The sequence below is a fragment of the Hyperoodon ampullatus genome, assembly GCF_949752795.1.
Source record: "Hyperoodon ampullatus genome assembly, chromosome: 11".
NCBI lineage: Eukaryota > Metazoa > Chordata > Mammalia > Artiodactyla > Ziphiidae > Hyperoodon > Hyperoodon ampullatus.
The window spans coordinates 101,704,473-101,728,233 of record NC_136924.1 but is presented as its reverse complement, the minus strand read 5'-3'; the positions used below and the strand labels follow the sequence as shown (position 1 = coordinate 101,728,233).

At 57.8% G+C, this 23,761-nt stretch overlaps 1 protein-coding gene across 1 annotated transcript; it reads right to left on the bottom strand.

The window, feature by feature from the left end:
- Positions 1-1,758: 1,758 nt before the first annotated feature.
- IL17RA (interleukin 17 receptor A) lies at positions 1,759-19,376 on the bottom strand (the record flags this gene model as incomplete). The annotated part of the gene is made up of 12 exons (XM_079714487.1): positions 1,759-3,438; positions 3,973-4,014; positions 5,288-5,428; positions 6,656-6,740; positions 6,980-7,063; positions 7,644-7,807; positions 7,923-7,970; positions 9,545-9,671; positions 11,527-11,639; positions 12,318-12,464; positions 13,121-13,145; positions 19,227-19,376. The coding sequence occupies 12 exons, from the start codon at positions 19,374-19,376 to the stop codon at positions 1,994-1,996; spliced, it is 2,571 nt and encodes an 856-aa protein (XP_079570613.1). The 3' UTR covers positions 1,759-1,993.
- Between the last annotated feature and the right edge of the window lie 4,385 nt (positions 19,377-23,761).

Here is a 23,761-nt window from a genome sequence, read left to right as displayed (position 1 = left end):
CGTTGAACACGCGCTGACTGGAAGCAGGGGGAATGTCCCAGAAAGCCTGTGGGGGTCTGGACCCAATGACACCCACCTGCATCATCAGAGGGATGGCGCCTCAGAGGCTGGCGGATGGGAAGGCTCAGCCCCTCTGTCCCCGTCTTAGTCCGCTCGGGCTGCTGTTAACGGAACACTGCAGACTGGGCAGCTGATCAACGACAGAAACACCCCTCGTGGTGCTGGAGACTGGAAGTCCAAGGTCAAGGTGCCGGCAGACTCCTGCTTCAAAGACGGCCACCTCGCTGTGTCCTCTCACGGCAGGAGGGCGAGGAGGCCCTGTGGGGTCTCCTACGAGGGCACTCGTCCCATCCACGAGGCCCCACCCGTGCCCTCACCTCCTCCCAGAGGTCCTCCCCAACACCATCACACTGGGGATTAGGTGTCAACCTCAGGATCTGGGGGGACACGGACGCCGGTCTATAGTGCTCCCGCACCTGGTCCTTTGCTACCAGGGGGCTGGCTGTGAGCTGTGCACCGTCCGGGTCCTGGGCCTCGAAGGCCTGCTGCTACCAGGCACAACCTCACCACGAGCAAGGCCTGTGCCACTAGGAACTTCTCGACCTATAGCAACGTATGACTCGACCGCCAGGAATTCTGAGTTAACAAATTTATTCATTCTTTCATTCATAAGCGCTTTCGCACACGCACGTGCGCACACGCTGGTATCTGATTTCCCACCAAACTTCAGGATCCTCTCCCCCGTGCAGGAGCCTGGAGCTCCAGTTCAGGACTCAGGAACAGGCAAAGAGAACCCTCAATCCCAGGGGGGGACCCCAGCATGTACAGGGCTGGGGGCTCCCTGTGCTTCCCGAGCTTGGGCGCTGCAGCCCAGGGGCCCAGCCTGCAGCCCCAAAAGAATCCTCGGCCGTAGGTCTCCCGCTGACAGAGGCCATGCGTGGGCTCAGGCCCTGCTGATGCCGTCAGTGGCCACGACCCTCGCTTCTTTTTTTTTTTTTTTTTGCGGTACGGGGGCCTCTCACTGCTGTGGCCTCTCTCGTTGCGGAGCACAGGCTCCAGACGCGCAGGCTCAGCGGCCATGGCTCACGGGCCTAGCCGCTCCGTGGCATGTGGGATCTTCCTGGACCGGGGCACGAACCCCTGTCCTCTGCATCAGCAGGCGGACTCTCAACCACTGCGCCACCAGGGAAGCCCACGACCTCACTTCTATCTGGTCTCTTTCCGAAAATGACTGGGTGTGTTTGGCCCTCAGCCTCCTGGATGCAGCAGCTCATCCTGCTGAAGGAGCCCCAGCCGCACCCAGCCTGGCCCCGAGGCCTCCCCAGGCTGCGCCCGTTGCCTCGCCTTCCGCTGCAGGCTCGCCTGCAGCCCTCGGCCCGGGAAACGAGCTGCTCCCCGGCTCAAACATGTCCTCCTCCAGAAGCTTCTCCTTGGGCCAGGCGCCCCTTCTGCGGACTTCACAGCCCCGGGCGAGCTTCTGGCAGCCTCTGCATCTCGCGCCCCACCCCGTGTGCTACCCCGTCCCTCTCACTGGACGGGCAGCTCCCTGATGGTCAGGGCAATGCGGGGCACAAAATAAAGGCTGGGGCTTCCCTGGTGGCGCAGTGGTTGAGAGTCCGCCTGCCAATGCAGGGGACACGGGTTCGTGCCCCGGTCCGGGAGGATCCCACATGCTGTGGAGCGGCTGGGCCCGTGAGCCATGGCCGTTGGGCCTGCGCGTCCGGAGCCTGTGCTCCGCAACGGGAGATGCCACGACAGTGAGAGGCCCACATACCGCAAAAAAAAAAAAAAAATAAAATAAAATAAAAAAAAAATAAAGGCTGAAGGAACGAATGCCGGACACCCAAGAACTCTGCCACTTGCTCCTGGGGACAGGCTGTGGGCTCTCGCGGGACAGTCACGGAAAGAAAGGTTAAGGGGACAGAGTCCAGATGTCTATGTTTTAAAGGTACACACCTCACACACGAGCACACACATGTCCACACGTGCACACCTACGGACACACGTGCTCACCGCCCTGGGCGGGGGAGGCCCCACACGGCGGCCCCTTGGGCTCCAGGCCAGGGTTCTTGTGAAGCTCCTGGAGAAAGAGCAGCAGCTGGAGGCTCCGCAGGCTCTCCAGGCCCTCGGGATGTAGCGGCTGCCCGCTCGGTCCCCCGTCCCGGGCCCCGTCGTCGTCGTCCGGGAGCTGCGGGGAGCTCCTGGAGATGTAGCCCTGGTCGGACTGCACCGACCGCCGCTGTTCCCCCCCAGGGGGCATGCGCACGTCCTGGCAGCGCAGGCTCTGCTGCAGGGATGGCAGCATGGAGCCGTCTGGCTGCCCCGTGGGGCTGCTGCGGAGGGGCGGGTCCTCGGGGTGCATGGGGAGGAAGAGGATGCTGTTCCGCCCAGGGCCCCAGCCGCCCAGGAGCGGGCAGGCCTCGTCTCCCCCAACCAGGGCCAGCCGGCTGGTGGCACCGCTCCTGATGGCCTGAGGGACGGGCTCCACCGCCTGCACCGGAGGGGCCCCGTCCACTGGGACCACCGTGGTCTGGAGCGTCTGGGCCGCCGGCTGCTCCTGGGGCCGAAGCTGGGGCTCCAGCCGCGACGGGCCCCCTCCTTCCCCTGCGAGCAGCAGCTCCACCAGCAGGCTGCCCTGGGAGGCGGGTTCCAGCACCAGCGGCTCCTGCCGGACAATCCCTCCTTCCGGCGGCGGCTCCTCGAAGGCCTCCTCGTCCAGGGATGGGAGGTCCTGGTCCTCTGCCGAGCAGAGGTTCTCGAGCTTGAACCAGTCGGGGCGCTGGGCCTGCCAGCGGCGGAAGCGCTGCACGGCCTCGCGGAGCTGCTGGCCGCCGGGGCTCTGCAGGTAGTTCTGGGCCGTGAGCGCCCCGACGCGGTGCATGCGGCCCGGCCCAAACATCTCCAGGTCCTGGATGCGGAAGTAGACCTCCTCAAACTTGTCCATGAGCGCGTAGCAGGAGGTGATGTTGAAGAGCTCGGGGATGTCGGCCTCGGAGCTGATGTCACTGAAGTAGCAGACGATGTAGGTGCCGAAGCAGGCCGGCCTCTTGAAGTCCGGCAGGATCATGTTCATGGCCGCTGTGAACAGGTCGCCCGCGGGCTTCCCGCGGTCACAGCGAAGCTGGACGGTGGCGTCCTCCCAGCCGAGGATGGCCTGCCACTTGGCCCGGGTGCCTCGGGAGCACAGGACGATGATCTTGGAGTTGCTCTCCACCACCTCCTGCTTCCGGCGGCCCACCCAGGTCATGACCCCCGCCTCTGAGATGGCCTGTTCCTCCAGCAGGTCGAGGGCCACTTCGGTGCCACACACGGTGAGCAGGAACTGGGCGAACTTTAGGACCACGTCCACGTAGAGGGGGTGATCGGCCGAGTAAACGATCCAGACCTTCCTGGGCTTCAGGGGTGGGGGGCTCAGGCTGGTGGCAGCGGGCAGGACGTCTGAGGGAAACAAGGGAAGCCAGGCCGGGGGTTCAGGCATGTCGGCGCTGACCACACACCACAGGCCGGGAACAGCCCTGCCCGGCTGGCCAGAAGACTCCCAAGCCCCCAAAATGCAGCTGAGACCTCAGAATAAGCCCAAGGCGGCTGCCTTGCCTGTGCTGGCTGCCTGCAAAACAGCCTGTGCCTTCGGGAAAAAGAGTCTCTCACTTTTTTATCTGGCCTTTAGCCTACATGTTAATTAAAATTGCTTTTTTTCTTACAAGACACAAAGGCCCGTTTATGGAATACACACAGCTGCTTTCGGGAGGACCTCTTTTCACAAAATACAGTGCCTTTACCTCCCCCTCCTCGTTCAGCGATGAGCAACTGTAAGCCCAGCCTCGCTGTTTGAGGTCCCCTCTGTTCGGAGCTAGAGGTGGGTCCCTGGCAGGTGCCATCTCCTGAGGGACAGGAGCTGACTGGGTAGCCCCTCCAGGCCGCTGTGAACAGACTCACCCCAAACCCAGGCCGCCCAAGCCGGGAGGTGCCCACCTGTGCATTTGGTGCCATTTTCATATTTTCCGTGATGGGACCCTGAAAGGAAAAGAAATGCCAGAAGTAATACTCCAGAAGTGTCCTTGCAGGAAGCACAAGCCTTACAAGATGGCTCAGAATGGCTCTTTTGGAAGAGAAACAGGGACCAGCTCACAGGGGCACCTGCTGGGAGCTCTGCCCTACTCCCGACCAAGGGAGGGGTCGAGGTAGCACTTCTTAGACGCTCTGGGCCTCTGCAGGGAGACCGTCCCTCCCATGACCGCTGTGTGACCTGTGGGAGGTATCAAGCCTCTGAAACTCAGTTTCTTCCTCTGTGAAATGGGTCTGTGTGTGAAGTGCCCGGCACACCCCGCCAGCTGGGTCACAAGTATTCTGCAGCACTGACCCGGCTGGGACCCCCAGCATGGTGCCTGGGAGGTTACACCCCAACAGTGACCATCCCCAAGCAGAGCCCCCCTTCAGGGAAAGCCCCTTCCCCAGACGTGTCCTTCCAGGAGGCAAAAGTCTTCCGAGATGCCTCTAGAAGTAGTGTCACTGAGCCCCTTACATTTCCTCCTGGTATTTTTTCTTTTTTTTGGCCGTGCCTCACGGCTTGTGGGATCTTAGTTCCCCAACCAGAGAGTGAAGCCAGGCCCTTGGCAATGAGACTGAAGAGGCCTAACCACTGAACCACCAGGGAAGCCCCTCCTGCTGGTATTCTGGGGTGAGGAGGTAAACCAGCGTGCTTGAGGGACCACTCTGTCCTGGATGCAGCGAAGGGCCCCGTGGAGCTGGGCTGGCTCACCAGAGCCACGCGGCCAAGGAGGACGTTTGGAACCTTGATTTCAAGCCCCACCCTTTGGGCCTCTGCCTAGAACTCTGAGGTCCTCCCTCGCCCCGAGGAGCGGGCACTTCGGGAAAAGGTCAGACGTGCAGCACGAGAGGCAGACGGCCTCCCGACACCTGCAGACACCTGGACGGCTGGACCCTCCCAGGGAGCCTCTGCAGAAGGACCCTCTCGACAGGTCTCGCGCCCGGCTGGTGGTCTTTCCCAGCACGAGCCGTGGTCACAGGGGAAACGGCCTTCCAGATCGGGGTCATGGAGGGGCAGGGAGAGGCCAAGTCCCCACCCCGAAGACCCATGTTCCCTCCTGCTTAGGACGTGGCCACAGAGGGCCGCAGCCGGAGGGAACCAAAGCTTAGTAACAGGCTGAAGGGCGGGGGTGCGTGGGGCTGTGAGCACAGTCCCCCAGCTGGTGCCGGGAGAAGGGGCACGGTCAGAGGGGCGGGGCAGAGGGGGAGCCCCAGGTGGGCCCACAGTCCCTGCCCTTACCCGGTAGCCGCCAGGCCATGCAGACGGTCAGCAGGATGATGGAACCCACGAGCAGGATGGAGAGGCCGGGGATGCACCCGGACACCCACAGGGGCATGTAGTCTGTGGCAGGAGAACAGCGTGATGGCGTGGCGGGGAGGCCTGCGACACCAGCCCCGGGGGCCCGCCCGCTGCCCTCCCTGCTGTGCCAGCCCTGGGGTCCTCAACCCACCGCCCACCCCGGGGGGTCCTCCCTGACACCAAGACGGGCCATGGTCCCACCACCCAGGGCCGCCTCCTGTGCAGCCTTTCTGCCTGGCTCCACTCCAGGACGGCAGGGACCTCTGTGCCCCCTGAGGCGGCAGAGCCTGGGAGGAGTCGGCCTTACCTTCAGTGGCGTCTGCAAACAGAACCAGGGGACAGACTCTCAGTTACCAGCAGTCACCACACCCACCACCCGCGAGCAGGGGCCTGCTGACGGCCTGGCCCGACGCCCAGCCCTTTGTACAGGTTATTAAACTTAGCGACACCACCTACAGGGGACACTTGAGCTGGTGGCCTACTGGGAGACGCCCGCCTCCACCGGGAGGCCGGGTTCTGTCCAGGCCAGTGCAATGCCCGCTGCTTTTTGATTGGCGTCTGGCTGCAGGAGGCTTCTGAACGGGAAGTGGGCAGCGCGCTGGGGGCTCAGGTCAGAACCGGGGTCTGCCACTTCCCCGGTGTGTGACCTTGGACAAGGTGCCTGCCATCTCTGTGCCTCAGTGTCCTCACCTATGAACCTGGGGGAGGGAGTCTCCACTTCATGGTATATATTACATAGTACACAGTGCATAGTGCACAGTACTTAGTACACAGCACTCAGTATAAGGTATACAGTACTTAGTACACAGTACACACTTAGTACAAAGTATATAGTACCCAGAACATAGTACTTAGTACACAGTACTCAGTAAAATATACTTAGCTCTATAGTATACAGTACCTATACTGTGGTGCACAGTACCCAGTACTTAGTACACAGTACATAGCACACAGCACTATAGTGCAAAGTACCTAGTATACAGTACTTAGTAGGTAGTACTATGACTCACAGTTTGTGAGAATTAGAAATGGACATGTTAGAGCACCCTGTTCACTACATGGTCCTTAACTGTAACTATGACAATAAGAATCCCCATTTTTCAAGTCACGGAAGTTTTGAAAGGTTAAGTGCTTTGCCACACAGCTAACGAAAGGCAGTCAGGAGTCCAACGTGGAGTCTCTCTAAGGCCCCACAGCGCAGGCCTGGACAACTGCCGCCCCCTGCCCCCACCCCAGGACGACGTCAGGGTTCGGGTCAGGCTGCTGACTTTCACCCGCCCTCCCCCTGGTGCGCCTCCGGCGTCTCACCCGGCGTGTGCGGGACCTCTGGGCAGGGCACAGCCACCGAGTGTCGGAGGCAGTCGTTGAGGCAGCTGCTGAAGAAGGGCTGGATCTGCAAGTCCAGAGCGCAGGGAGGAGAGGCGGGGGGGTGTGGGCCCACCTCGGACCCCGCCGGCCCCTCCAGGGCGTCCCCGCAGCTGCTGGGCAGGAGGGGGCAAAGGGCCCTGCCCAGGGGAGGCCGGGGGCTGGGCAGGAAATCCCAGGAGGTAGCGGTGCCGGGTCCCTGGGGAGCGTGAGCCCTGGGCTGCCCACCTGCACCTGTGCCCACCCCGTCTCCACCCCACTCCACACCTGCACGTGGTGACGGCAGCACCAGCTGAAGTCTGGCAGGGTGAGCGTGACGTTGCAGCACTGCCGGGTGGCCTCCTGTGCAGGCTGCAGGGCAGAGGGACAGTGAGGCCCTGGCCTCTGCTGGGATGCACCCCCAGGAGGCCCTGGGGAGAGAGGCTGGCAGTCCCGCTCCAGGAGGAGCGACCCCTCCCCAGGGCCGTGGGTGTGTTGACGCAGGACTGCATCCAGCACCCAGCTGCGCCTCTTGGCTTTGGCCGCTGGGGATGTTGGGGACAGACACGCGTGTCCTGCACCGGCCCTACCCTGGCTTCATCTTAGTTCCTCACCTTTACTTCCCTTTGTCTCCATTTCCACATTTTAAAGTCTTCAAATCCTTTTTGCAATAATGGAATTAACAAGGCTAAACAAGAAGAGGACCAGGAACACGTAGGGGAGGGGAGCACGGAGGGCCGGGCGTGCAGGGCAGAGACAGTCGTGTCCCGTCAGCTGTCGGAGCAGCTACACTCCAGTCACACACCAGCCACGGACCAGCCACACATGGGAAGGGAGAAGGACAGCCCAGGTCACGCCCTCCAGCACAGCCTGCGCGCCCGGGCCTCGAGGCTCGGAGAGGTGGCTCTGAGCCCAGCTGGGGGGTCAGGAGAGCGGCAGAGAGGGCAGTTACCACGGCCAGAGCCACGACGTGCCGGAAGCAGCTGCGGTTCTCCGCGGGTAGAAAGCTGTCCAGCAGGATCTGGTACTTGGTGGACTCGTTCCACGGCGTGAAGCTCAGCCGCAGCTGGTGGGCCTCGAGGGTCTCCACAGTGATGCTGGGGTCCCACAGGCTGCCTGTCCCACAGGGGCACAGACGTGGCCGGGAGTGAGGGGAGAGCATGCGTGCAGGTGTGCATGTGTGCGTGTGCACCCAAGTGAAGCCCCCCACAGGGCTGCCCGCCGCAGTTACCTGAGCTCACGCAGGGCGTCGTGATCTTCATCCTGGGGTCCTCGCAGTCTGTGGACCGGGAAAAAGCGCAACCGTTACGCGCCTCCCTCGGAAAGCTGGCTCCTACAGAGCCTCTGACACCAGAGGTAACAACCTTCTGCCTCTGGGGAGCCTGTTCAAAGCTGGCCCTTCAGAGAAGCCCCAGGACAGACACTGCCACGGGCCAGAGGCCCCATAGGCCTGGGACCGCCCTGGCCGTCTCAGCCCTCCTCCCTCCAGGAACCTTCTGGATCCAGGTGTAAGCTCCCTGGACTTGCTCTGGGACCGAGGGGTCCTGGTCCGCTCCTGCTTCCTCTCCCCCGGGGCTCCCTCTTCAGAGCCGCCTCTGCCCTTGAGGAGAGATGCCCTGTGTCCCCCTCAGCAAACGGCGGCATTTCCCCAACTTTCCCACGTCCTCACAGTAGTCTTGGGTTCAGCCCCTCTGGGGTGGGCCTGGGAAGCTGCATTTCTGACAAGTTCCCAGGTGACTCCATGGTGCTGCGGACCCAGGGACCCCGTGGGGACCACTCCTCTGGAGATGTCTTCTTGATCCATTTCCTTGACTGCAACGTGCTTACTTTGGTTTCAGAAGGCACATGAGAGGCGTGAATCACTGCGAGTGACAGGGGCTGAGCCAGTCCGCTTTAGGGACGGGGAGGGGGCGGGGGGGTCACTCATTTGACAAATACTGGCTGAGCCCCCATATGTGCCAGGCCCTGTGTCAGGCCCTGGAGATACAGCGGTGAGTGAGACAAAGTCCCTGCCCTCCGAGGATGACATTCCAGCGGGAGAGACCGTAAAAGCAAATAGCGTAATATCACGTCACCAATATGTCAAGATGATGGAATGTCAGGGAGCAGGGAGTGACACGAGGGGCAAGAAAGCCGGGTGAACAGACCGTGTGCGCACGTGTGTGTGTGTGCATGTGCACGTATATGAGTATGCATGTGTGCACGTGTGTGAGCAGGGGGTGCTCTGGAGATGAAGAAGGCTTCAACAAGCATCTCCCGATCACCTCCCACATGCAGGGCCATTTGTCATGGTCTGGAGGCTGCACAGGCGGGTGCGGGGCCCAGGCCCTGTTCTCAAGGGGCTGGGCGTCTAGGTGTGCTTGGCTGTTAACAATGAGAAAAGCAGGCAGTGGCAGAGAGGCTGGGGAGGACAGAGGTGCGCCCCAGAGGTGCACACACATCAAATGGTGCTGTGGAAGATGAGCGCGCCAGGCCTCCCAGGAGGAGGGAGTAGTGGCAAGAGGGGAAGGCGTGGGATAAACGCAGGTGGGACGTGGGGGAAGAGAGAGGAACTAGAGCTGGGGCGGGGCCGGGGGCGGGGCCACGGCTCTCCCGGGACTCGCTTGTGTTCCTGACACGTTCTGGGCAGGAAATGTGCATCTTCGGCCATGCGGAAGGACTCCGGGTCCGAGAAGCTCCTGGGGTCGTGGGCCAACACCCACTGTTTGTGTCGCAAGAACGGGCACCACCTTCGGGGAGTGGAGGCTGCGGCCACTCAGCAAAGAACCTGGCCCTGCACCTGTTTGTCCCGTGGGTCCCACAGGCTGACTGCAGAGCGAGGGGTGAAGGGAAGGCTGGGGAGGGCGCTCTTACCGGGCACCAGGAAGTTTCTGGACTGGTGGTTTGGGTCCCCGTCAGGGATGGGCTTAGGCAGGTGGTGGACGGTCACCTCGTACTCCTGGCCGGGTTCCACCACGAAGTGGCTGAAGGCAAAACGCCACTAGGAGATGGGAGAAGGGGAGGGCAGACAGGTCACGGCTCTCACCCAGCCGGGCCCCAAGTGCACCCCATCCACCCCCAAAGGCTCAGGCAAAAGAGGGAGAAAACAACCACTACAGCAAGCTCCCAAGTCGGAGGCGTCTGTTTCCCTGTTCTTCGTTTCTTCTGGTCTTTCTTGCTTATTATTATCTTTTTTTATTAATTAATTAATTTTATTTTTGGCTGCGTTGGGTCTTTGTTGCTGTGCACGGGTTTTCTCTAGTTGCGGCGAGTGGGGGCTACTCTTGGTTGTGGTGCGCCGGCTTCTCATTGCCGCGGCTTCTCTTGTTGCGGAGCACGGGCTCTAGGCACGTGGGCTTTAGTAGTTGTGGCACGTGGGCTCAGTAGCTGTGGCTCGTGGGCTCTAGAGCACAGGCTCAGTAGTTGTGGTGCACAGGCTTAGCTGCTCCGCAGCATGTGGGATTTTCCTGGACCAGGGCTCGAACCTGTGTTCCCTGCATTGGCGGGTGGATTCTTTTTTTTTTTTTTTTTTGATGTTGGGGGTAGGAGTTTATTAATTAATTTATTTATTTTTGCTGTGTTGCGTCTTTCGTTTCTGTGTGAGGGCTTTCTTTAGTTGTGGTGGCGAGCGGGGGCCACTCTTCATCGCGGTGCACGGGCCTCTCACTATCGCGGCTTCTCTTGTTGCGGAGCACAGGCTCCAGACGCGCAGGCTCAGTAGTTGTGGCTCACGGGCCTAGTTGCTCGGCGGCATGTGGGATCTTCCCAGACCAGGGCTCGAACCCATGTCCCCTGCATTGGCAGGCAGATTCTCAACCACTGCGCCACCAGGGAAGCCCGGCGGGTGGATTCTTAACCACTGTGCCACCAGGGAAGTCCCTTTCTTGCCTATTTTAAAAAACCTAGATCTGGCCTCATCAGGAGACAGTGGGGGCCAAAAGCAAGAGAATTTGGGGAAAGACGAAAGAGCCCCCTCCCCCATCGGCCCTCTCCAACTCCAGAGCACACAAGGGGCCGCTAAAAACTACGTGTTAAGTGACTCTGCCTCCTTAAATGGGAGAGCCAGGGATCTCCTGAGAATGTCCTGGAGCACAAAAGTGCAGCGAGAGGGCTATGAGGGCCCCCCCACCCACCTGCCCAGGCCTGACAGCATCTCTGTTGCGCAAACATTTTCTGGATGGTGCAGGTGACACACACTGACTCCAACTTCCCTGGCGGACTACGTGGGGCTCCCTGGTCCTCACCATCCTCCAGCAGTAGTTTGGGGGTCCCCACTAAACAGGGGACAGGGGATCTGTCTTTGCTACTTGTGTTTGTGGGGGCCCTGCCAGTGGCCACTTTTCAGACGTAAAGCAGCAGTGTTCAGATGAGCCTCGGTCAGGACCACCTGGATGGCTTGTCACCACCAACTGCTGCTGTTTAAACACCCCCAGCCTCTGATGCAGGAAGTCTGGGTGGGGCCCTCGAACCTGCATTTCTAACAGCTCCCAGGTGATGATGCTGGTCCTGGGACCACGCGCTGAGCATCAGTGCTTTAACCAAACTCAAAGAGAATCCACTTCCGGCTCTGAGCAGCAAAAGGAGCAGCAGCTGCAGCAGAAACTACGGCAGCTCTGGTCTGGGCAGAGCCTCTCCTCCCGGAGGCCCCGGGCTGACCCGGTACAGGGCAGGCCGGCAGGCGTGGGTCGCGGAGCCGCAACGGCGAGCGGCGACATAAGGTCGGAAGGAAGAGCGGTGTGTGTGTGCGTGTGCGTACGTGTGTGCGCGTGTGCACACGTGTGTGCGTGCGCGTGTGTGCTGTTCCCCACGGTCACCACCATCCCCGCCCCCATCCCCCGCCCCAGCTGGAGTCTTACCCGCTTGTGATGATGCTTCAGTGTGGACAGAAACTCAAACTTGACACACAGACGTTCGTTGGTGTTCAGCTGCAAGATGGACAGTTCCGCTCCCTCCAGGTAGAGGATGCTGGCTGGAGGGCAGAGGGAGGCGAGGGACCGCAGCTGCAGATCAAGGATGACTAACTGCCGGGGTGGGGGGTCACGTCCCATCTGGGACGCTTGCCCGTCTTTCCCACCCTCCGCTTCCTGCTCCTTCCAAGCTCCCTTTGGGCTGGATTAGCCACTGCCTCGTGGACAGCTACCCCTGCTGGACACGGACAGCGACACTTTACCCGGGGCTTGAAGCGAAAGCTTTGCAAATTCGTGGCTAGGGCATTGGCGACACGGTGTGGGTGTCAAAGGGGCGTCCCCGAACTTGAAGAGGCTGCAGCAGCCAGCGGGGCTGGAGCCTCAGGAAGAGGCTCCCCCAGGCCGTCCACAGCTCTGGGCGCCCTGGTCACCCACCCCTGAGAGGTTGGGGCACTGCTGTCAGGAGGGCCAGCCCCGCAGTCAGACAACTCACGACCTGACGCCTTTTCCAGGGTGATGAAGATTTTAGGCTGAAGAAAGGCCTTCCTTGAAGGATCGTGGGTTAACGTCCAAACACTGAAAAAGGACTCACTGCCTGAAACGATGGGTCCTCTCACTAAACTGGCCCCTCGTGTCTGAGCACAGGGCTGGGAGCCCAGTTCTGAGTCTGGGGGGAGGGCCGGGGGGTCCAATCTGTGGGTTCACCCGGAGGTGGGCAGCCCTTCCAGATGTCCGCTCACCGTCTGTGTGAAGCGTCCACTCGACGTGAGCCACGGGGAGCAGGTGTCCTTGCTGCGTGCGGGCGAAGCACAGCTGGGTCTGCACGTCTTTGGGGAGTGAGGGGGTCAGGCTTCGAGGGTGGATCCACGTGTCGTCCAGGCAGGTACCTGGGGGCCAGGAAAGGCAGGAATCAGAGGCTTGCAGGCTTGCAAGAAACCAAAGATGCAGACCAAAGAAGACACCTCGCGGGGGGCCAGGGAGCCAGGCCTTCAGGGTCAGGCCGTGACCCTGAGACCGCGGCTGTGCTCTCAGCTGCCCAGCCCTGCTCGCTTTCCTGACGCCTGTCTGGGGTCACGGCAAAGCTCTGATGTCTAGGGGGCACCTCAGGAGAGACGACAAAGCATGCCCTTGGCTTTAAGAGGAGGCAGTGGCTGGAAGTGGGGCAGGAGAGTGGGACGACCATAAGAGCTGCTCTGTTGTTATGTGCGGGGTCCCTAATGAGCACAGACACTTGAACTGTGCGCCTCCTCCTTGAATTAAAACACAAAACAAGGTCCCACCCCAGATGTCGCCCACTTCAGGGTGACAGCTCTGGCGAAAGAGTCGTATCACAGATTCACCAGGGCAGCACCCCAGAGAAAATCCTAATGACAGGCCTGCGCCTCCCATCCTGACTGCTGTGCGATGAACGTCCTTGACAGAGGTGCAGGTGCGGCCCCAAATCTCAGGGGTCCTCCTGCTGGGGGCTGGGACCCTCGTCAGCTCAGCGCGGGGTCAGCGCTTCATCGCGGCAACATGAGAAAAGCAAAAACCGGTGACTTACTGTTCTTGACTGTGCAGTTCAGCCCCTGCGGGAAAGAGAAGCAGGTAATTACAGACAAGAAAGAACTTGAATCCACAAGCCGGGCTCTGGCGTCCCCAGGCTCATTCTCAAGAATGAAACGCAGGCACCCTCCCTCTCTCTTTGAGGGACACTCTCGTGGGGGGGACCACACTTTTCTCCTGTCAACTGAGGAGACACAGGGTGAGAAGTGGGCATAGCACATGGCAGATGGAACTGGCATTTTCTGAGTGCCTTTAGGAGCTGGGAGGCACCTTAGCCTCTTTCCCTGCCCTGATCTCAGAATGCTGGCATGGGGACTTCCCTCGTGGTGCAGTGGTTAAGACTCCACACTCCCAATGCATGGGGGCTTGGGTTCGATCCCTGCTCAGGGAACTAAGATCCCACATACTGCAACTAAGCCCACGTGCCGCTACTGAGCCCGAGTGCCGCAACTAGAGAACCCTGTGCACCGCAACTAGAGGTGCCACAACGAAGACCCAGCGCAGCCAAAAAAAAAAAAAAAAAAAAAAGAATGCTGGCCGGCAAGCCCAGAGAAAAGACCTCTGGATTTCGACATCTGAAAGTCGCCCAACAGACAGGCCACGTTCACCACCAGCTTGACCCTTACAGTAAGTTCAGCGATCAAAACGCCCATCTACACAGGGCATCCAGTCAGCTTTTAGGACCTCAGTCTTGACATATTCTCAGACAGCCAAAGGGTACCAGATATCTGAGAAGGATTTCCTGTATGAAAAATAGGTCAAAACTCCCCCAAATTAAAAAAAAAAAGGTCTTGGAGGAAATAAGACAATGCTGGGAACAGGATAAAATTAAAACAAACAAAATATAACAGTTTCAAAGAAATAAGAGAGGACACTTCATCCACATGAGAAGGACAGGGCACTGTGGAAAAATGAGCAAGCAGAGAATAAAAACGAATCTTGAAAATAAAAAATTCCACAGAAGGACTGGGCTATAAAATTCAGGAAATTTCTCCAAAAGTAGAACAAATACAAACAGAAATAGGAGAAACAATATATGAATATTTAGAGAATCAATTCAGGAATGATAAGACATGGTTAACTAGATTTCCAGAAGAAGACTACACAGAAAATAGAGGGAAGAAATTAAAAAGAAAAGAAAAAGAAATTCTAGAACTGATTATTTCCAAATTAAAAAGGCCCACTGAATGGCCTTCACAGCAAATGAAAAAAAGACCTAGACCAAGGCCCATCATGAGACTTCTGGAATACCAGGAGTGAAAAGAAAATCATAATGTTTACAGAGAGAAAAAAAATAGGCAATACACAGAGAGGAATCAGAGTGGCATCGGCTTTCTTAGCATCTATGCTGTGGGCTGGAAGGCAGCAAAGCAGTGCCTTAAAAATCCTGAGGGAAAAGTATCTTTAACCCGCGATTTTTATACAGAGCTAAACTATCAAAAAAGTGTGAGGGGAGAATAAAGACATTTTCAGACACATAAAGACTTATAAAAAAAATCGATTCATCTATCTATACCTCTCACACCCTCATACTTTTTCTTAGGAAACTGCAGGATATGCTCCAGCAAAATGAGGGAGTTAACCTCTGAGAAGGAAGATTGACCCACTGCCACAGGCTTGGGGAGTAATCGGTCCAGGCTGGGGTTGGAGAATACAGAATGAAACTGATGGAATATCTGACATATGGCAAATATCCGAATATCTGACATGTGACAAACACATATGACAAAATCTCATAGAAAAAAACCAACATTAGTTACACGGAAAATTATGGAAGTGAAGAATGAAAGGAATTATCATCTCCAGGAGGAAAGAGAAATTCTACCAGAAAAGAAATACAACCAAAGCACACATACTTGCCTCAGCAGTGAAGATTAGCATTTGTTATAGTATAAACACTGACCATTGGGACTTCCCTGGTGGCGCAGTGGCTAAGACTCCATGCTCCCAATGCAGGGGGCCCAGGTTCGATCCCTGGTCAGGGAACTAGATCCCACATGCATACCGCAACTAAAAGTTTGCATGCCACAACTAAGGAGCCTGCGTGTCACAACTAAGGAGCTGGTGAGTCACAGCTTAGGAGCCTGCCTGCCGAAACTAAGACCCGTAAGACCCAGTGCAACCAAATAAAACAAACAAACAAACAAACAAAAAAGCACTGACCACTGATAGAACCACAATGGGAAGACTGGGAGGGGAAGCAGTGGGAGGAGGTAATGTAAGAAATTTAAATTTTCATCTATTGTAAGTCTAGGTAATATCTAAAATTGACAAATGAAGAATAACAATATAAGTACATTTAGAAGTATGGAGGTAAATGCCAGAAGAAATAACTAGAAGTAGTATAAGTGATCTTCTTTGGGGAACTGTTTTAGGGATTGTGTCGGGGGGGCAGGGACCTGCTGGGTTTTGTTTTAAACATCTTTGTACCATTTTAAAAGGATCACCATATATCACCTTGATAACAGTTAATTAAAAGGTAGAATTTCATCTATGACATTACTCCAAACAAAGGAAAGGATTCAAATGTGAGACAGAGAAATGAAAGCACGAATTTGTTTAGGGGAAGCCATAGCAGACTTTTTCTTCTTATAATTTAATTTCTATAAGGAATTTACATTAATGTAATGTTTTCAGTCGTGTAAAAAAACACATTCAGGATCTTCTCTGGATACCACCAGGACAGACCCTGCTTTATTCCCCTCCAACAGATCACCCCTCATTTCTTTGTTTCAAATGCCCATTTTAATTTAAAAAGCAGTAGGACCAGAACATTATGTATGAGCTTGTGAACAGCACGACGTCAGGGCCTCCTGCAGAAACCCCAGAGGGGCTGCCCACGATGATGAAGACGATGGCAGCGGCCAGTGTTCACCGAGCTCTCCTTCTGTGCCAGGCATCACGCTAACGCTTTGTACGCACGTCTCATTTAATCTTTTTTTTTTTTTTTTTTTTTTTGCTGTACGCGGGCCTCTCACTGTTGTGGCCTCTCCCGCTGTGGAGAACAGGCTCTGGACGCACAGGCTCAGCGGCCATGGCTCACGGGCCCAGCCGCTCTGCGGCATGTGGGATCTTCCCAGACCGGGGCACGAACCTGTGTCCCCTGCATCGGCAGGCAGACTCTCAACCACTGCGCCACCAGGGAAGCCCTCATTTAATCTTAACAACAGTCCTATGAGGTCGGTACCATCATCCCCTTTTTATTCATGAAAAAACTGAGGCACAGGGAGGTCAGCTAAGTGGCCCAAGGCTCCACAGAGCTGACACTCAAACCCGTGCAGTTTTGCTCCAGAACCTGGCTCTTAATCATGGCCACGTGGCCTCTACATAAAAAGGGGCGCTCGCAACAGGTGGGCCCACCCTCTCCATCCGCGGTGGTGAAGATTACAAGGAAAGACTCAGACAGTTCCACGGACATCAGCTAGAGCCTCGTAGAGAGAAGTGGGCCGGGCGGTCACACACAGCTCCGCTTTGGTCCACCTCGGCCGGCCGCCTAACGTCTCCGAGACGTTATGGTGAATGGTGCCGGCCCGGAAGCCCGTTGAGAGCTCTGAATGAAGGTACGCCTGTCACCCCCGGCACAGAGGCTGCACGAAGCTGCAGGTCACTGTTCCTGCCCCAGCACACCCAGCGCACCCAGCGCACAAGCCTCTGGTCTGCCCAGCGTGTTATGAGCTCTCCCCACAACCCCGTGAGGCAAGAGTCATCCCTGATGGCCGGGAACACTGGGTCACAGCGGTGGAGGGACTGGCCGGGGCTGCAGGGCGGCTGGGAGAGAAGCTCCACCCAAGGTCCAGGCCTGACTCAGCCGCGTCCCCTCCTGCTGCTGCTGCTGCTATGTGCTCTCTGTCACATCTCAGACAGCGGCTGGCAGCCAGTGGAGGAGCCCATGAACTCTGCGGTGATGCCGCCAGCACTGACTGCAGCCCTGACTGCCCGGTGCCCACACGACACAACTTGACACTCGGGGAGGGGCACGGTCGAAAGCTGTGGCGACCAGAAGATGGGGTTAAACCCACGGCTGTTCCACCCCCAGTCAGAGCTGCAAGTGCTTGGGGAAAAGAAGAATTTGTAAGGAACACACATCCTGTCTAGAAACTTCTGCGTTAACACTCCCGCCGACCAGCTCCAAGTTGCGGGCTTTCTTCTGGGCTGGCGGTCATGGCCATGGGAAGCTGAGAAGGCCCAGGTGGGAAGGGTTCCCCAGGGAAACACAGTTTCTCCAGTAAGGATTGGATGGGTGGAGGGGACTCAGAGTCCCCTGGGTTCTGAGGCGCTAAATCCAAGCAACCAGAACCAACCTTGCTTGGTCTCCGCCTGTCACTGCTTCGTGGGCAGAGCTGGCTTCGTCATTCATCTGCTCACCCTCCCCTTCGTCCTTTCGGTCCACAATCATCTGTCAGCCCCCATGTCTCGCGCTTGCAGCCCTGGGCTGTAGGTGGTGAAGTCAGGACGCAAACCCAGGTCCTCCAGGGTCAAGTGCGGGCTTCCCCTGACACTACGTGGTGCTCTAACCACTGAAGCGCCAGCGGAGGGAGAGAAATCTGGAGGGCGTTGCTCGTCTCTTTTCAGGGCAGCCGCGGGCCGTGGGGGGCGTGTGTCTGTGGCCAGGTGTACGGCGGGGGCGGGAAAGCAGAGCCTGGGGGTGCAGATGAATCTGCCAGGGGATCCCTCTCTGCCAACCCCACACCCCCATCAGGCCAAGCCCCTGTTCCCGCTGAGCAACTGAGGTCAAGTCCTTTCAGCACAGCTCAGGGGAGCCCCTCCCTCATTTCCCAAGGCTTCTCTCACTTTCCTGCCACTCAGACCACCCAGTCCTCAGCCTGCCCACCCAGACCTCTGTCTTGGAGGGCCGCCCAAGTGTCTTCTCTGCCACAAAGAACACCCGAGGCTGCAGGACTTTCTCTTTTCCCTGGAATTCTGTACACCCACTGGCTGCGCAGAGAGCCCCGCGCCAGGCTCCTGGGTGAGTCACCACCGCTCCGGTCATCAGGGAGTGGGGCTCTGTCGTTTCAGGACCTTGTATGTTGCAGGCGCCTGGCAAGTGGCCATTGAGAAATGCACCGAGTCCAAGGGAAGGACCTGCTGAGCGAGTCCCAGGCTTTGCCCAGGAGTGGGAGTCACAAGGACGGTCCCCAAATCATTCACGTTAAAAGAAAAGTTTCTGCTAAACAGTCGCTGACCCTCCTCCACCCTCTTGTGGTGAATCCTCGACAAAATTAGGTCAGGAGAAATACCGCTTCGGTTGTTTCACATCCTCTGACTCAGATACTGAGGGTTATTTCTTAGCGCCAGTGGTGGAGGGGACTGGGCCGAGGAAAACAAGAGGAGCGGAGGGGAGAGGACGGAGCGTGCGTGCGTGTGTGCGTGTGTGTGTGTGTGTGTGTGTGTCTCTCTCTCTCTCTCTCTTTTCCCCGAAGTCGGTCCTCCACCCCAAGGCCACTACCCGGCGGTGGGTGTGTCGCTTCCTGTGGGCACAGCGGCGCAGCTGCCCGGCGGATACAGACCAGCGGGACCCCAGACCCGGGCGGTGGCGGCCGCAGGGGCGGCATCCTGAGGGTCCGCGCGGTCCCCAGGGCTCGCGCCGGAGGGGTCACCGCTCTGCCCTCACAACTCTCCCCGGAAGCTGCCCCCGCAGCCCCGGGGCCCGTGCGCCAGGCGCTGCGGCCGCGGGGCCCCCGAGGCGCGGGCTCCGGCGGAGGAGGGCTCCAGGACCCGGGCTGGCACCGGGCCCGCTCCCGCCTTGCCCTCCGTAGGCCCCTCCCCACCCTTTACTAACCAGCGCGCCCCGCCTCCGGCCGGCCGCGCCTCCTCGAGGCCCTCCCCAAGTGTGGGTCCCCCGCGGAGGCGCCACCCCCCCCCCCCCCCCCCCCGGGACGCCGGCCCAGGTTGTGCAACCGGCGCTGCGCGATCTTTGCCAGCGAACTCTGTGTCTTCCCGGCTCCGCATAGCAACTCCCGGCGCTCCGGGGAGTCCTCCCCACGGCGGCCCGCTCTGTGCCCGAGCCTCGGAGCCCCCGAGACCCTGCGCGGACCTCCTGTCACGCGACAGCCCCGCGTCCCCGGCCCTCGGCCCCCGCTCCCCGGGATGCGTCGGGGTCTCACCTGCTGGGTGCACACGGGCGCCGGGTGGTCCAAGAGCCTCGGGGAGGCGCGACCCAGGCCCGGGCCGCACAGGAGCAGGAGGAGAAGCAGGAGCGACGGCACCGGCGGGGGCCCCTGGGACGCTCGCGGCCGGCTGCGCGGAGCCCCCATGGCCCCGGCCTCCGCGGAGGGCTCGCGCCCGGGCTTGGGGCGCAGCGAGGGCGCGCTCCTGTTTTCTCCTCGTCTGAGTCCCGAGTTAGCTCCCACGCGGCCGCTTCCGGCTTCCAGCCCTGCCCCGGGCGGGCCGCGCAGAGGGGAGGACTCGGGCCTGGACAGTCCTTCCGCGGGTCCCGCCCCGACGTGCGTCCCAGGTGCGCGCTCCTCCCCGCGCTCCTCCCCGCGCTCCTTCAGCCCCGCCTGCGCCGCGAACCCCGGGCCCGCGTTTCCTGCGCTCCAGCTCAGCTCGCTGCCGTATTTCATCCCTGCTCTTACCGTCAGGCTGTAAAACTCTATTTCAATACCTTCCCCGAGCTCTCGACCCCGGTCTTACTCTCTTCTTTTTCTTCTCCGTCAAAGGAAGTCCTTTTTCTCAGTCCCTGTCTCTCTGTATCCTCACCCTCTTACCCAGATTTTGCTTTCTTGGCTTTCCCTCCTCCTTCTCGAGGTCGGGACAACTCCGCGCTCCGACGACTTTGGCCCCCCGAGGAGGTGGGAGCGCTGGTCCCCACGCACCTGCGCGGGCTCTGGACCTCCCTTGCTCTCGGCCGTCTGTGCCCCCAGCGCTGAGCCTGCGCGTTCGCCAGAGACCCGCCCCACGTCTGCTGAAGGTCCGCCTGGCTGATCACTTCTTATTAGTCTCCGGTCCAGAGGAGCCTGCCTTTGGAGCCTGTGGACTAAGTCCCTCCTCCCGGCCTTCCAAGACCCCCAGTCCCCTGGGCGGCCCCCTTCTTGGGTCCCCGTCACCCCCTGTCCCAGGCCATGCCCTCCCGTTTTATCCTACACGCTGCTGACAAGTGTGCCTCCCGGAAATGCACTTTTCATTCTTTTCCTGCCTTCATCCTAAGCCCAGCGTCGTCTGCATTTCCTTCCCTGACAACTGACCGCCTCTGCTGGCCCCCGACATCCGCGGACCCAGACGCGCTTAGTCCTTGTAATGTAGACAGGCTTCCCAGGTCTGGGGAGGTGGATCTTCTCGCTGTCCAAAGCACCCCTCACCCTTTGCCCGCTGTTGGCAGACCCTGGCAACCGTCTGACCCCCCTCTGCCCGACAGCACCCAGCTGCATTAGGCCTGGAGCTCCGCTGTCTCAAACACTTTTTACTTGTTTATTGTAAAAGAATTTTGGAAAACTCTGCATCCTTCCATACATTTTAAGATGACACCTGAAAATTTTCATCCTAAGTGTAAACATGTAGAGGCTATAATTACTAAAATTTGACATTAGGAGTAGGCAGCTTCTGAGATGTCCCCCACCCCATCCCACCTCCTGGTATTTGCTTTCTTCTGTATCTCCTTCCCTTGAGTGTGCGCTGGGCCTAGTGACCTGTTTCCAGCAATAGCATATGAGTAGGATGAGACAAAAGACAATGGGGAGTCACTGACAAGATTAGGCTACGAAAGACCCGGACCTGGGGTTGCTCAACCTTTTTCCGGTTGCTGTGCGCTGCCCATGGAAAGGCCCAGGCGGCCAAGAGCTGAGAGAGTTCTGGTCAACAGCCAGGAAGAAGCCAAGCCCATCATTTCACAATGACGATGACCGGGAGTCAGTGGTCAAAATAGTGCAACGATAACGTGAGTTCTGGTAAGTCCTCATGAAACATAATAACAAACTGTTATTTGAACTTCACTTTTTTTTTTAACAATTTGGTTTTTTTTTTTCACATTTATTTATGGCTGCATTGGGTCTTCACTGCTGCACGGGGGCTTTCTCTAGTTGCTTCAAGTGGGGGCTACTCTTCGTTGCGGTGCGCGGGCTTCTCATTGCAGTGGCTTCTCTTGTTGCGGAGCACGGGCTCTAGGTGTGCGGGCTTCAGTAGTTGTGGCATGTGGGCTTCAGTAGTTGTGGCTCGCAGGCTCTAGAGCGCAGGCTCAGTAGTTGTGGCACACGGGCTTAGTTGCTCTGCGGCACGTGGGATCTTCCCGGACCAGGGCTCGAGCCCGTGTCCCCTGCATTGGCAGACGGATTCTTAACCACTGTGCCACCAGGGAAGCCCTTGAACTTCACTTCTTAATGAGATGCATGGCTTTTCCTCCAACTGAGTTCATGTATCTGTGGACAAAAACTGCTTATTCACAGAATGGGACATTCAGCATTTTAAATATTTCAGCTGTAAAACTCAGAAAACCTCGTTTACATAATTATGTCATTAGCTCTGTCATAACCATGTTACTCAATTCTTTGAACGCCTTCTGAGTTATGTGCTTAAAATCACATAGCCATCTGTCACCAAATATTTTTAATGATTTGGCAGCTGGAAACTTGATGGAGTCCTTTTCAGTTTTGGTAAAGCAATATTTGGAACCCTCCTGACTTGAAAACGTGTCATCGGAATCTTACTAGACTCGGGTATTTGGAATTGTTCCTTTGCTTAGGAGGTTTTTATGCCCCGGGGCTGGTGAGAGGCCTCCCTCTCTTTTGAAAGTGAGAGAAGGCAGGTGGGAGGAAGAGGTGGGAAAGGAGGAGGATCTCCCCGCACCTGACCCTCGACCTCTGGCACCTTCCCAGATGGGTAAGTTCTTGGAAGACAACACAGGGGCGCTGGGCTCTGGAGACCCACTTCCTTCAAGCTGGGGTCAGCAAGCTCTTTCTGCAAAGGGTCCGAGAGTAGATGTTTTAGGCTTTGCAGCCATATATTTGACTCTGCCCTACACCCCCAAAGCTGCCAGAGACAGTAGGTAAACGCAGGATTGTGGCTATGTTCCACGAAAATGTTACTTATGGAGACTGACGTTTGAATTTCATGTACTTTTCATGTGTCCCAACGTATTATTCCTCTGTTTTTTGATATTTTCCCCCAACCACTTAGAAGTGTAAAAATCATCTCAGCTCCGCTGGTGGCCAGATTTGGAACAAGGCCCTAGTTTGCTGACCCTGCTTCCAGGCTCCCAGGGGCCTATGCAGCTGCGCCCCTTGGAAAGGGGGCGTGCCTTTGAAATCCCCCGGGGACATGTTAGGATCACAGGGTGCTGCCCCACCCACTCCACACTGATTCAGTTGGTCTGGGCGGGGGTGGGGGTGGGGGTGGTGTCTGCTCATAATTGTTTTTTCGTTTCCCAGGTGATTCTAAGGTGTAGCCTGTCCTAATTGCGGCAGACTCTACACAGTTCTCAGGGTACGGTGCTGCTTTGTGCCACCAGTGGAAAGCATCACCATGTAAGCTAAAGTTCACTTTTTTTTTTTTTTTTTTTTTGCGGTACGCGGGCCTCTCACTGTTGTGACCTCTCCCGTTGCGGAGCACAGGCTCCGGATGCGCAGGCTCAGCGGCCATGGCTCACGGGCCCAGCCGCTCCGCGGCATGTGGGATCTTCCCGGACCGGGGTCCCCTGCATCAGCCGGCGGACTCTCAACCACTGCGCCACCAGGGAAGCCCTAAAGTTCACTTTTTAAATTGAAATATAGTTGATTTACAATATTGCATTAGTTTCAGGTGTACAATGTAGTGAGTCTCCATTTTTATACATTATGGTCACCACAGTAAGAGCAGTTACCATCCATCACCACAAAGCTGTTACAATATTGTCGACTATATTTCAATACACTTAATATCAATAACCATGAATATATCCTACATAGTCATCTTTTTCACTTCATGCCGGGCACCGAGGGGTTAGAGCTGAATCACTGTGTACCATTTTTCCCCTATATTTTTGACCAGAATTGACATCATCTTTCCTTTGGAATTCCTCTTTGGATTGAACACAAATTGATCCAGGTGGGTTTTTTTCTTGCCCCTTTGTACATTTTGGCTCCAAAGAACTTATGGTACCTTAGAATATGACCTATGACATCAAACCATAAAAACACGATTAGAATTGAAAGTATCAGGGCAGGAAAATAAATACGCCATTTCCGGCGAAAGAAGACAGTGAATTAGTCTTTCTCGTCGCTCGGTCAAAGCAAGCACACCATTCCTCTAGTGGAGACGGAGACCCTGACTCGCCACTTGGGAGGGGGTGAGGGGACCGGAGGTGAGCGGTGGGGACGGCGTGAGCAGTCGCCAGACGCCCGCGCTCTCCGCCCAGGAGCTCGGCCGGGGGAGGAGCGCGTTGAAGGGGGATGGGGGCGCCGTGAGGGGCTTCTGCCGAGGATGCAGGGAGAGAGGGCTGATCCGCGAGGCCGCCCCCGGGGCAGGGGAGGCCGGCGGGGCTGCGACCTGGACTCAGTGGGAAGGAGCGGGGCCCTCGCTCCTCCGCGTGCTCCGCTGCAATGAGACGAGACTGGGGAGCTTGGAGGTCGCCGGGAATGAGGAGCTTCCGGGCCCTCCCTGTCGACCCTCCAGGCTCAGCACTGGGGCATCTGAATGCAGGAGCTGGCGGAAGCTCAACCTCCAGAGCAGG